Genomic DNA, 14,339 nt, shown 5'->3' on the forward strand with positions numbered 1-14,339 from the left:
TTTCTTTTTCTTGTTCTTTATCATCGATATTGTACCTCTATTGCGCTCTCCAACATACCTTTAGACAACCGCTCCTTGTTTCCGTTTCACGATTCTTGCCGTTCAATCCTTAAAAATCAATCCTTTCATGCTACCTCCCTTTTTCCCTTATTATTCTCATTCGCACGTTCTCTTTCTTACTCGATCATTCATTTTTTCTTTTACGCCCTTTCCAATTTTAGTTTCTATCCCTTTAAACTTTCTCTAACATGCTTCCTCGCGTTCGTTCACTCTCTTTCTTTTTCTTTCATCCTTTTCATATTTCGCTCACTCTTTCTCTCCATTTCTAATATCCTTTCATTCGCTACAAAGACTGTAAATCTAACACGCAATAGTTTACTATTATTTATTATCATTATTTCTTATATTTAATGCATGCTTCTTGTGTATTTTTTCTCTCCATCGACGAATCGACACACGATCATTCGCAAATGAAAGATTCTTTATTTGATCTATCCCCAGTCACTATCACTTTTTAAGTAAATATTTATTGTTTATATGGAGCATATAAATGTAAAACTGCATATACTTTCAGTTTGTATTTTTTTCATTTCTTTTTTTATTCTTTCTTTTTATTCAATTGTAAAAAAGCATTTTTTTTCTCTTCATCGAAGTTTTTGGAATTCTGTCGTTAATATTGACATCTCGATTGTAAATACACATTGGAATAAAAATTCAAAACATAAGTGCTACTTTCGAAACAAAAACAATGAAAAGACCGCACCTCATTGATTACAATTTGCGCGATCATTTTTCAAGTAAATGCCTATGAGTTTTTTCAAAAATTATTGCGCATATGTATGAGCGCTTGCATCTGTTCCTCGAACGTCGACCAGCCGAATCGAAGAGGAGAGAACGACGACTGGAATATGATAGCTGTGTTGCTGGTGTTGTTGCTGATGTAGTTGTTGCTTTTCATCGAATGTCGCGCGGCAAGCTTGCGGCAGTTCCGGCGCGACTCGTGCGGCATGACGCATTCCATTCGCTGTTCATTAAAATAATCGATCGTTTAATATTAATATTAGATATTTATGTTGGGTCCCAGAGGTTACTGAAACAAAAAAAAGAAAAAGAAAAAAATGTGGGAAATGCTTTACTGTTAATTTCGTTGTATAATCTTTACTTATTTGATATAAACAAAAAAGAAAAAAACATTAAAAATTTAGAACTTTGTATTTTTTATTAAGTTACTTTTCATTCAATTGAAAAATTTTATGTCTCATATTTGATCGATCATATCGCTACTTCTTATTTCATTATTTTTAAAAAATATTATAATGTAAAAAAGTACTTCTATATTGTTCTTACATTGTTCATTTTTTTAACTAAAGAAGAAATATTTATCCGTACTTCGCAACATACACGCGCAATTCATGAACGAGGGACAGCGTAAGTCTATGATTAGTCATCATTGCAAACTGATACATCGAACCAAAGTGGTCGACTAAAATTATGCGAAAATGACTTATATACTTATACGTATATTTTTTTATTCATGTGTGAAAAAAATTTATGAATTTCACCGTTTATTTATTTATTTTATGAAAATTTATATGGATTCACGTTCAAAATTCTTTATAAATAATCTTTTATTATAAGATTGTAAAATCAAATATGAAACATTTATGTGTTCAAGCAAATTGACGTTATATGAACTCAAAACTTAAGCTCAGGATTGCTTAACATACTTTCATATACTTTCAATTTTAGTTCAATCTTTCTATCGAAAAGCATAAAATGCTACTTCTGTATGTTACACAATTATTAATCGGTGCCGCTACTTAATGCTTTAATTTATTTCGTCGCAATTATATCGTAGAAACTACTCTACAAACGTAACAAAAATTCAATGCTAAACACCATACTCAAATGATACATACGTATATACTAACCTAATAGCCGCAGGACACAAGATAGTCCCCAAGTTTTTCAACGACCGATGCGGCTTGCTGTGGTTGTATAGGATCTTCGTAAAGAGAGACAACTACTGCTTGCGTCGTCTTCATGCAGTGGACGCCGACTTTTCCAAGTTTTGCCCTTATCACTCGATCCGTACCTGACAGGTAAATGTACCTGTTGCCGGCCAAGGTAACACCCGACGACGTCAAAATATCCTGTTCTTCAAATCCCTGGACCAATTTCGTCAACTCCTCTTTACTTACCTATACATACAAATTGTCACATGTTTGTTGACTTAATATAAATTGAAATAAAGTAATTAAATAAAATCAAAATTAGATGAAAATGATAAAAATTATTATGTCTAATATATTTAAACACATTATTCTGTTTTATTCTCAGTTTTAATTTCATAATAATATTTTAACGAAAATTAACAATTGCACCAATAAAAATAAATAATATTAAATATTTTTATAATATATAATATAAAAATAATTTTATATATTTTTTTACATTATATTGTGCTTTTATGAATTTCAATTTAATTTGTATCTGTATTTAATTTATAATATTCATAGAAATCCATTTTTTTATATCATACAACGAAAAAGTTTAATATATATTATATATAATTACAATATATTTAATTTAATTGTACTAGAAATATATGTATGTATATATATCCGATATATAATTACAAATATATCATGTTAATAAAAATATTTATATTTATAATTATTTTTTATAATTTTTGTCTTATATTATTATAAGAAAAATTATAATATACATTTAAATCGTTATCTACTTTATAAATGATAGAATTCAATTTTGTAACGTTTAATAAAAATTAATATCGATATTGAAAAACAATGCTGTTTTAATTTCATTTAAATAATTATATCATCTTTAATAAGATTCTGTTAACGAAAAAATAAATATAATTGGAATATTTAAAAAACAATTTGCTTATCATACTTTAAGAATTCTTTTTTAAAATTATTTAAATATATATATTTATACATACAAATCTATCAAAAAAATATTTAAATAAAATATAATTACTAGAAGAAAAAATATAATAATAATTGCTTATTTTTTATTATATCGAGTATTTAATGAAAAAATTTTTTAAAAATTTAAACTATAATTTAGAATAAAAATTTAAATATAGTCTTTGTTATCCAAAAATTTGTTATCATATATTTATTGTTACAACAATAATAATATTAAAAATTCATCTCAAGATAAAAATAAACATTATTCTTTTCCTTTTTTTCATTTATTTTCAAGTTTTTAATTTAAGTAAATTTCTATTTATTTAATAATTATCTTGTGATCTAATTATTAAAATATTTAATTAAATGATATTATGTTTTCAAGATGATGTAGATTCCAAATAAATAAACGATTAAAATTAGAAGTAAAATGAAATAACAAGATTTTATTAGAAATTTGATTGGGCGCCAAAACGACCATTTCGCGATTTCATGTACGGTACTGTGGGAGGTTGCTGCCCGGCCGGCATCGCCATTTTGGCATTCGTAACCGGAAAGTGTGTGCGCGCGTGCGAGGCCACGGTGCAGCTGGCGACCTTTATCTTTACGTTTTACCGTCTCTCCGCATAGAACCTTTCTTTGAAATCAAGAAAGAACTGCTTTACCTTGTAACCGAACACGCTTCATTCTTGCATTGCTATTCTTTCCCAGAAACATTAAAGTGCTTATTCATTTGATAGAAATTTTGTCATTTGTGAATTATATATTTTCAAAATTAATTTTTAATTTTGCTCATAATTCAAGATGGCTATTTTCAAATATAGTAAAATCATGATTAATTATACGAATAATCTTAAAATTAAATAATATGTTATTAATTGATTAATGAAAATAAAAAAAAATTTTTTAAAAAAAGATTTTATAATGCATTTATAATATACTTATCAAAATTTAAATAAACATTCAAAGAAATTAACTATAATTATCAACTATAAATTCTCCATATCTGTATCCACTTATTCAAACTTTCTCAATATTCTTAACTGACCTCTATCATTTCATTTCACTAACACGACTAATTCAAGGCTCTTAAATTTTACCGACATGATCATAAAAGTTTTTTAAATGTAATGCAGATGGCGCGTCGATCAGAGTCAACTTTTCTAGAACTGTCCCTGATCCTTTTTTCTAATATTAAACTTAGAATTTTAATGAAGAAAAAATATAAAATATCAAAATCTTGATTATTTAAATAAATTTAATTATTAAATATACTTAAATAATTAAGATAATACTTGAAAATTTAAATTATATAAAATACAAATTTTCATATGACGTATGTCATATACATAATAAAATCTTTATTTCATTTTTTACTTATTCAACAAATATTTTAAGGACATGAAAAAAGAAGAGAAAGAAAATTGATGCATCGAACATACACGTAGGCGTTTCTACGTATATATACATATATATATGTGTGTGTGTATGTGTGTGTATATATATATATATATATACATACGTCTTTTGATAACAGAGAATCGTTTCCGAAATGAGTCATGCTTCGTAACAAACATCAATGTTCAAATTTTCGTTGGTTCTCAGATATTCGCTACTGTGCATTGTAACTAATGAAAAAATTTTAAGCATGAATCAGTTTCAACAAAAAATAGAAGCCACCACTGAGAATAAGAGCCACCATTTCTATGGGCGGCAGTGGCAACGTGCCCGGCAGGCAGCCATGTTAAACGTAGTCGAAAACCATTCAAGTTCGACCAGGCAAAATTTTCTGTAGTAAAAATTGCCACACCCTAGCTTGTCAGATTCCTTTTTTAAATATATCAAGTGAATTTTTTTTTTTAAATTTTTAGACAAATATATCCATTTACTCATTCTATTACTAGTTTTTTCAATCGATTCAGTAATATTACCATCTACGATGGCCGGCTCTTTGCTGCAGACATATTTGGGCGGTGGACAAAATTCTGGAGACGTTCAAAAATGTCAAATATTGTTATAGATTATATAATAATGAATTTCAACTATATCTCACAATTTAATTTGGACTATTAAACGATCTAACCGGCGTCGCTAACACGAGGGAACAATCATGCCGGGTCAACACGCGGAACTTGAACGATTTTTGCTATTTATTAAACACAAGAGAATGTATATTTCTTTGTTTTGGAAGAACTAATTGTTTAATGATTACGCGGTATTATTATTTATGATAAATTTATTATTATATGTATTATATGTATTATATATATGTGTATGTATATACATATATATATATATTCATGTATATGTATATATATATATATGTATATATATCATACATATATATATATATATATATATATATGTTATTTTGTAAAATTCTCTTCAGTTCCAATAAAATATATTAAAACTTGTATGTACTTAACCAACACGCATAAAATTCTATTATGAATAAATACATACATTACATATTAATATATTATATACTAAATATATCCAATTCTACGCGATTGGAATCTGAATAAATGGAAAATATTCGATACTTGCTGTGAATAATACTTAAAGAAAAATCAAAAGAAATAAAAAATATCAAATACAAGCTACTGCTATTATATATCTAAATTTCTTCAAGATATATTCAGTGCGTACTTTCCCTCTTGTCGCCTAGCTAATAATAAGCTTGCGAGACATTAGTCGAATGATATACTCACTTCGAAGCCTTCAGACTTTGCCCAAAGATTGCCATCGTGTCCTGCAATCGCAGCTTTGGTAACACACCGAGACGCGAGCAGCTGCTTGTCAACGTAATCCTGCCAGCTCATTTTTTAACACAAGCGGCTCAATTCAATCGTTCACCACGCCACTAAAGACACTACCCGTCACCGACTGACTCTTCTCACGACTACCTATATGCGCTGAACGCCGGCCACACTTCTCTCTTGCCCCTCCTCTCGTCTCTTCGTGGTTTGTAGCGACCCCTCTTGGCCCCTCCAGACTCACGGGTGCCGATGATCGTATTTCCCCCACTCTTGATGACCGGCCGGTAATTGACTATACAGTTGTGCCAACTTATAGATTTTGCAATCAATATGTAAAAACCAGAATGAATTTTTTTCTCATTTTGATGAAAACTATATATTCATATCTTTTTTTCTCTTCTTAAATTTAACATTAAATGATACAATTTTTATTTAATATTTTTATTGTTTTATAGAATATTTTTATTTCCTATTCTTTTATACTTTTATACGACTATATATATATATATATATACATATATATATATCGATTTCAAATGCTAATTTAACATATTTTTAATTTTTTTTATATTGAAATTGATACTTTTCAATTAATAAAACAATAATCAAAATGACTATTATTTAATTTATTAACATTTGTTCTTTACCATTCTTTTTATTTTATATAGAACAAAGAACATTATAGCGACATCTTTCTTTAAAAATATATATACATAGGTTCATGATATATATTTATATATATGTATACACATTTTTGCTTTGAAGAAACATTATACACGTGCTTTGCTTATTTAATTTTTAATTAATTTTAAATAATATGAATAATAAATTTGATAGATTTTAGATTTTTATTAAATCTCTTTTCAAAATGCAAGTATCTTGTCCAAACAATGTAAAAATATATAACTTAAGTGCTGGAAAATCTCTTCCAGAGGTAAATCTTTTTATTTTCATTGTTTTAAATATATTATCGTATAACTACATATTAATTTCCATCATTTCATCATTTAATTTTTTTTAGTGGTTATCTGATCGAAAAAGACGTGCTTTATTAAAGAAAAATATTGGTAAGTTTCATGAATGTTTTATCAAATGTAATAAATAATAATATGATAAAATGTATATGTAATCATAATATTATAATAGATATACGACGTCGAATTGAACTTATTCAAGATTTTGATATGCCTGGTGTTAGTACTTCTATCAAAGTTACAAATGATGGACAATATATTTTAGCAACAGGTATATATAAACCACGTGTTAAATGCTTTGATGTAAAGAATTTATCTTTAAAGTTTGAAAGATGTTTTGATTCTGAAGCTATTGCTTTTGAAATACTATCAGATGATTATAGTAAAGTATGTATTTATATTGTATATATATTATATTCTCATAATTAAATATAATATTTAATTATTTTTTTATTTTTAGTTAATATTTCTCTGTTGTGATAGAAGCATTCAATTTCATGTTGCTCATGGAAAATATTACATACTTAGAGTACCTCGTTTTGGAAGAGATATGAAATATCATTATCCATCTTGTGATATTTTTGTTGTAGGAGATAGGTTTGGTGCATAATATTTTGAGTTATAATTTTTAGTTAAGATTGTAAATATATTTCATTAATTTGTAATATGTATATGTTACAGTAACGAAATTTACAGAATAAATCTTGAAAGAGGACAATTTTTACAGTCTTTTTTAACAGAGGCATCATCATTAAATAAATGTGAAATAAATCCTATACATCATCTTCTTGTTGTTGGAACAGAAGATGGAACAATAGAAGCATGGGATCCTCGTGCTAGAAATAAAGTTGGTACTTTGGATTGTGCTTTGCATTGTATTAATCAAGATAATAAGTAAGATATACATTATATCAATAATTTTATATATACTATATTTTAAAATATATTTTTTATAATAATATTTGTTTTATAACAATAAAATTTTTATTCTATTATTATTTAGATTAGAAAAAATTCCTGCAATAACTAGTTTAAAATTTCAAGGAAGTTTAACATTTGGAGTGGGTACATCAACTGGACAAGTCTTATTATATGATATTCGTTCAAACAAACCATTTTTAATAAAAGATCATATGTATGGTTTACCTATTAAAAATGTTGAATTCCATAAGAAAATGGATATAGTTTATTCTATGGATAGTTCCATAGTAAAAATATGGGAAAAAAATAGTGTAAATAAAATTTGTGATTCAATATATAAAAAAGAAAATAATACATAACAATAGTATTTATTTTTAAATATTAAAATAATATTTTAGGGTAAATTATATACATCTATAGAAGCACAACATGATTTTAACGATATGTGTATTATACCAAACACAGGAATGCTCTTAATTGCTAATGAACATACAAAAATGCAAACATTCTATGTTCCAAGTCTTGGTCCAGCTCCTTCATGGTGCAGTTTTTTGGATAATCTTACAGAAGAACTAGAAGAATTAAATTATGAAATAATTTATGATGATTATAAATTTATAACTGAGAAAGATTTAGATGAATTAGGTCTTTCACATTTAAAAGGCACCAATCTTCTTAGAGCTTACATGCATGGTTACTTCATAGATATGCGATTATATAGAAAAGCAAGAGATGTAATGAAACCATTTGAATTTGAACAATATAAAAAGAAAAAAATACAACAAAAAATAGAAGAAACTTGCAGCAATAGAGTACAGGTATTGAATACTTTATTACTTTATAATATAATTTATGTGATGTTTTTAATATATATTTATATGTATTTATAGATTCAAAAAATACCAATTGTAAATAAAGAACTTGCATTAAAATTAATGGATAATGAAACAAATGAGAAAAAAAAAAGAAAAAGTTCTTCTAATCTTTTAACAGATGAACGTTTCAAACAATTGTTTACTAATCCAGATTTTCAAGTAGACAAAACTTCAGAAGAATACTTATTATTAAATCCTGTCATTTCACAACTCAATAAGAGCAAGGCAAAGAAACTAAAGGCCAAAGAAGCTGAAAAAGAAATAGAAGAAAGAATAGAAATTGATGATGTGGAAAACGAACATTATGGTTATATGAATATAAATATATTTATTATATATATATATATATATATATATTACATATATATTGTTCCATTTTTAAAATTAAATTATTTATTTTTGAAAATCTACAAAATTGTTGAATAATATTAAAAAATGTTTTAAAAAGAGAGAATAGAATAGAATAATTTCAAAGAGTAATGATAAGAGAATTCTTTTTTATTTTAGAAAACAATATTTTTTATTTTATTTTAGAGAACAATAATCTATACATATATTTGCATATCGATTAATATAAGAAATTATATGATATTATTTGAAAAAACAATTAATCTTCATATATTCTCTATATTAAACATAAAATTACATTAAATGTATACTATTTGAAATCATTTAATTTTTACTTGGAACATTATATTATCAATTTTGATAGATATGAAATCTAGATTAAGTATTGGAAAACTGATTTGAATGGAATAAAAATAGTATTTAATTAATTTAATAAGAAAATTTATATTTTTAGATAATAGTTCAGATGAAAGTTTTATCCATGATGATAGTAGTTCAGAAGATGAAAAATTATGGGTTAAAGAAGTGAAAAATCAATACCGATTGATAAAGAAGAATGAAAAACAAGAAATAAAAGAAAATAATGATGAACATATTGAGAATGAACCTCAACTTTATGAAATTAAAGAGAATGTAGAATTCAAAGATGCAAAGCCTGTAGCAAAAAAACAAAACAAGTATGTATATTATTATATATATGTATATATATATATATATATATATATATATATGATTAAAAATATTGATTTCTAAATATCTAATATAAACTTCTGAATTTTTTTTATCATTGTTATCATTATTATTATTCTTTTTTTAGGACTACTTTAGGAGAAAGATTAAAGAATTATGAAACTGATGATATTAAAATTTCTGCTTCTCGTGGAAACAAAGAAATAACTTTTATTAGTGGAAAGGTATATATACATGTACACATACTTTGAAAAGATATATATATAATCTATTCTTATATCTCTCTGTTTATTTATAGAATAAACAAACAGGACGAAGAAAGTTACATGTGGAGAGACATGGAGAAGGATATAAACATCTATTAAGACCAGCAGGAATTTTGAAAAGGATGAAACGTTAATACTTATTGTAATTATTTTATTAAATATTAAATAATTATTTTTTTTTAAATAAAAATATCTTTATATTATTATCATTGTTATTTTGAAGAACAATTCTTATATTCCTTAGTATCATCCTGTACTAGAAGTTAGTTATAGATTGAATAAAATAATTTATTTTGACGCGATGTATGTAGATATCTTGACAGAGGTGAAGTGTCATCTCAAAAGAGTGATATAATGAAATTCATACATTAGGGTGAATCATACGAAATAGTGATACAAATGTTTTCTTTTCAAGTTCAAAAGTATCGTATTCGTTTGTCAAGAAAAATGACATTAGTAAGTTTTGTATCATATTTAATTTAATTCTTTTTTTTTTATTAATTATATATATAGATTATCACATAATATAATAAATATAATATGATATCGTACGATTTTATCGTAGATGTATTATTAAATTTTAATTTATAAAATTAATACTTAATTTATTTAAAGAGTTTAAATTAGTTTATATTTCGTTTAAAAAGAAATCCAAAATGATTTTTACTTTTTATTTATTATAATTTATTATATAATAAATATTATAATATAATAAGTATTGTTTATTTTGATTTATCTACATTTACATTTAAATCATTAATTAAAAATATATAATTATATTGTTATTTTAACTCTTTTTTTTAACAATTATAAATGATTTAATAATTTTCTAATATTGTAAAATCAAATATATTAAATATATTAAAATAACAAAATTTTATATGTTTTAATTATATTCTGATTGTTTTTCTTTACAGGCAAGTTCACATAATGAATCAAAGAATGGAAAAGATCCTCCTCAACAAAATCATGAAGAAACAGTGCAAGAATCTACACCATCTGGATTATCAGATTTACAAATGCAAAGTACAGAAGTAAGATTATTTAATATTTTTCACTTTAGTATATAAATATATATGTATATAAGTTATAATTTTTATCTCTTGATAGGTTGGTGAAATCACAGAAATGCCAAATTTTGAAATATTAAACACATCTGCAGTACTTCATTATTGTAAACATAAAATATTAAAACCATATTTAACATTATTAGGAATAATGGGTTTAAAACCAATGAATAGTGATGATTCACAACGATGCTCTTATTATTGCATTTTTGCAAATCTTCATACTTTGCAGGTCACAATATTTATGTGCATTGGATATATTTTACAATATATGGCATGTTTTAGGTAATAATATCTAATATAGTATTTTTATTATGATTTTTATTAAATATTTAAGTAATTAATTTTAATTAAGGAGAGATAGAGGCTTTTGTTATAAAACAATGCCTTTGAAATTTCAAATGACATCCATCAATAAGCAACATTCAGAAAAAGTTATTTGCTATGGAAATGTTATATTTAGTTATTTAGTTCCCAGTATTTTACATTTAATTGCATACTTATACACTATATATCTATTTCGAATTAAAGAAAATGAACAATTACAAAATTTAATGGAAAGAGCATTTCTTTTATCATCTAATCCTGCAAATCGTGGAAATCAGAGAAAACTTGTATGGATATTATGGTTATTTATAGCATTGAGTCTTGTATGGATAATTATGGCATTAATTACAGTAAATGTGTTAATGGCCCAAGAAAATATTATATTTCAATGGTTAGAATACAGGTAATTTTCTACATAAAATTTTTGCTTAATATAAAATATAATAATTAAAATTTATTTTTTTTTCATTTTTAAACTATATTTAATTACATATTTTAAAACATTTCATTTAAAGTAATTATTTTCATATTTTATTATTAAAATTATTTATATTTCTTCCAAATTTATTTTATGTATAGTCCAAATCAAGTTAAAATAATATTAAAAATACTTTTAATTGTCTGTACATTATGGCATGATATGGTTCAAGGAACAATTATTACCAGCTATTGTTTGCAAGGGCAACTTTTACTAGCGCATTTATATTTCCTTCGTGGAAAATTACTTTATCATACTTTATCTCCTATTGATTGGATGAGGGTTTGTATATCTATTTTTATAAATAACTATTTTAGTTTATAATTAATAAAAAAAAATTAAAATTAAAAAATTAAAAACAAAAAGAAGAATAAGAAAAAGAAGAAGAATACAATTCAGGTCTTTGCATTTATTTTACAGGAAATTAGTGAATTTAAAAAATTATTGAAATATTTCAATGATGAATTAGGATTAGCAGTATGTATTTATACAATTGTAAATTTATCATGGGCAGCCACTAGTATTGTTTGGTTGCTTCAGTACGATAATAGTGATATACGAAATAATCATGTCACTTGGATTGGTATAATAAATGTAATTCTTTGGATTTTAATATCAATAGCTCCTTTTATTCAGGTATGTTTATGTATAAAAAATAAATACATCAAAATAAACACTGATATACTTGATATTTAAAAATTCGAAAATTCAAAATGAAGAAAAAACATTTGAACTTCTTTTGTTTTTTTAATAGGCAGCTCGTTTAACTGCTGCTTGTTCTATGATTCAAAGTATCGGACACGAAGTACGAATTAGACCATTCGTATATCAAAGCACTCCGGGTGAAGACCTTGATACTATACTTTTGTACACATCGTCATTGAAAATGTGCGCCAAACTCTTCAGAGTACCAATTACGGGTAGATACCTTTGTCTTCTCCTAACTATAGGCAGTATCTTAATCCTTACATTAGGACAATGTCAATTTTTTTAATTATTTTTTATATTTTGATAAATCTAATTATATCAAATATTTTTTTGTATATTTTTCATTTTATATATATATATATGTAATTGATCATATTTTAAATCAGAGTAACATTTATATCTTCATTATCTAGAAATTTCAAAATTATAATTCATGTTAAAATTAATTTAAATTAATCATTATTTACATTCAAAGAGAAAACTTATATTAAAAAAAAAATTAACATTGAATTATTAACTTTTTATTAAATTCTACATATAATTAAATATGTATATTTATTATAATAAATATATCTAATTTATTTTCAATCTTTTTTGATTATTTTTATTTAATAAATATTATCATTAAATTAATGTATATCATATCTTTTTTGTTTTTGTTAATGAGTATTAAGCCAATAGTATATTTGTATGAAATCAATTGTCATTGGTTAATACATTGAGAATTTGCTAAGTATTATCGTGCTGTTGCGTCTGATAAAACTAAACGCAATAAGGAAAAATCTGTTTCCGAAACTTTTTCATTTCGTATATGCAAATTTATTTCAATTCATTATACATAAAAATCATGGATTTACTAGGATCTATTCTTAATTCAATGGATAAACCTCCTACAATTAGTGACAGACAAAAAGCTTTAATGAAAAGTTAGTTAAAATAATTAACCTATATTATAATTGATCAATTAATTATTTTGATATTTATAAAATAACTTTTATTACATAGAGCAAAAAGAAGAGTATCAGAAACATCAAAAAGCAGAAGCTGAAAGATTAAAAATTTTCCGAGAAAAGGTTTAAACTTTGCGTCTATATCTCAATTTCTATTAAATGAGGTTATATGTATATTATTTCTTTTATGTTAATTCAGGTAGAAGAGAAAATTAATAAATTTCTTCAAGATGACAATGCAAAGGAATACAAATTTCCACCAATGGATCAAATTTATAGGAGTATAATGTATATAAAACAAACAATCATTTCAATGTTATCAATAATATAATCTCTTGATATTTTATTATGTTATAGACATGATGTTGCTGAAGTAGCAAATATATGGGCATATTCATTTGGTGAAGAAGGCATTGACCGTCATATTGTGATTTTTAAAAGGGAACATGCTCCATCTGAAGATCAGTTAAATGCACTTCGCAGAGGAGAAGAATGGAACGAAGAAATAGCAAAAAGATTAATAGAGGAGAGAGAAAGGCGAGCCAAAGAAGAGGAAGAAGCTGCTACTAAACCTAAGAAACGAAAAGATAACTTTGTACCAAATAGTTATTATAAAGATAAATATCAACATTTAATTGGAAAGGAAGCTGCTCTAGAAGCAGCTAGGAAAACAGAAGCTAATAGTAGTTATGGTTGTGGTAAATAAACAATTATGTTATTAGATATACATATATATATCTTAAATATATTTAGTTATTAATTAAAATTTATTCTAGTTCCTAGTGAAAATAAGAAAGATCAAAGAAGTATAGAACAAACATTAGCAGATATACGAGCTAAGAAAAGAAAATTGGAAATGAATATCAAGGAGTCAAATCATCAAGATGAAAGTACAAAATAAAATAAATAATGTCCAAAATTATGTAAAATATTTAATTTATTTAATTTCTAACTTGTAAATATTTCAGATTAATGATATGACATAAAATTAAATGTTTAAATGCAAAGTTATTCATATTTTACTGATTGTAACACATGAA

At 24.8% G+C, this 14,339-nt stretch overlaps 3 protein-coding genes across 4 annotated transcripts; 2 read left to right on the forward strand and 1 right to left on the reverse strand.

Moving 5' to 3' along the window:
* Nucleotides 1-481: 481 nt before the first annotated feature.
* Nucleotides 482-5,956, reverse strand: LOC108004173 (profilin). Of its 2 annotated transcripts, none has more exons than XM_017066886.3 (3): nt 5,648-5,956; nt 1,932-2,201; nt 482-1,090 (listed from the first exon to the last, which is right to left on the reverse strand). In XM_017066886.3, exons 1-2 carry the CDS (start codon nt 5,756-5,758, stop codon nt 1,932-1,934), a joined length of 381 nt encoding a protein of 126 aa, XP_016922375.1. In that variant the 5' UTR covers nt 5,759-5,956; the 3' UTR covers nt 482-1,090. The 2 variants fall into 2 exon arrangements, with proteins under 2 accessions (XP_016922375.1, XP_016922376.1); XM_017066887.3 differs by having other exon boundaries at nt 1,920-2,201; nt 5,648-5,955.
* A 449-nt stretch (nt 5,957-6,405) lies between these two features.
* Nucleotides 6,406-9,972, forward strand: LOC108004166 (nucleolar protein 10). Its single transcript, XM_028669907.2, has 11 exons — nt 6,406-6,629; nt 6,717-6,762; nt 6,842-7,056; nt 7,130-7,266; nt 7,351-7,563; nt 7,673-7,901; nt 7,989-8,408; nt 8,481-8,772; nt 9,268-9,490; nt 9,631-9,727; nt 9,802-9,972. Exons 1-11 carry the CDS (start codon nt 6,564-6,566, stop codon nt 9,901-9,903), a joined length of 2,040 nt encoding a protein of 679 aa, XP_028525708.1. The 5' UTR covers nt 6,406-6,563; the 3' UTR covers nt 9,904-9,972.
* A 108-nt stretch (nt 9,973-10,080) lies between these two features.
* On the forward strand, nt 10,081-14,310 carry LOC108004167 (uncharacterized). The gene is made up of 11 exons (XM_017066875.3): nt 10,081-10,225; nt 10,687-10,803; nt 10,880-11,121; nt 11,192-11,566; nt 11,743-11,923; nt 12,062-12,277; nt 12,396-12,561; nt 13,355-13,422; nt 13,499-13,587; nt 13,657-13,997; nt 14,076-14,310. Exons 1-11 carry the CDS (start codon nt 10,169-10,171, stop codon nt 14,198-14,200), a joined length of 1,977 nt encoding a protein of 658 aa, XP_016922364.2. The 5' UTR covers nt 10,081-10,168; the 3' UTR covers nt 14,201-14,310.
* The last annotated feature ends 29 nt before the right edge of the window (nt 14,311-14,339 follow it).

The sequence above is a fragment of the Apis cerana genome, linkage group LG8 (assembly GCF_029169275.1).
Source record: "Apis cerana isolate GH-2021 linkage group LG8, AcerK_1.0, whole genome shotgun sequence".
Taxonomy (NCBI): Eukaryota; Metazoa; Arthropoda; class Insecta; order Hymenoptera; family Apidae; genus Apis; species Apis cerana.

Coding starts and splice junctions, on each gene's coding strand:
- LOC108004173 (XM_017066886.3), bottom strand. CDS start 5,758: ATGAGCTGGCAGGATTACGTTGACAAGCAGCTGCTCGCGTCTCGGTGT. Junction 2,202..5,647: donor CAAAGTCTGAAGGCTTCGAA/GTGAGTATATCA, acceptor TTGTATGTATAG/GTAAGTAAAGAGGAGTTGAC.
- LOC108004166 (XM_028669907.2), top strand. CDS start 6,564: ATGCAAGTATCTTGTCCAAACAATGTAAAAATATATAACTTAAGTGCT. Junction 7,564..7,672: donor TGTATTAATCAAGATAATAA/GTAAGATATACA, acceptor ATTATTATTTAG/ATTAGAAAAAATTCCTGCAA. Junction 9,728..9,801: donor TAACTTTTATTAGTGGAAAG/GTATATATACAT, acceptor GTTTATTTATAG/AATAAACAAACAGGACGAAG.
- LOC108004167 (XM_017066875.3), top strand. CDS start 10,169: ATGTTTTCTTTTCAAGTTCAAAAGTATCGTATTCGTTTGTCAAGAAAA. Junction 11,122..11,191: donor CAATATATGGCATGTTTTAG/GTAATAATATCT, acceptor ATTTTAATTAAG/GAGAGATAGAGGCTTTTGTT. Junction 13,423..13,498: donor TAAAAATTTTCCGAGAAAAG/GTTTAAACTTTG, acceptor ATGTTAATTCAG/GTAGAAGAGAAAATTAATAA.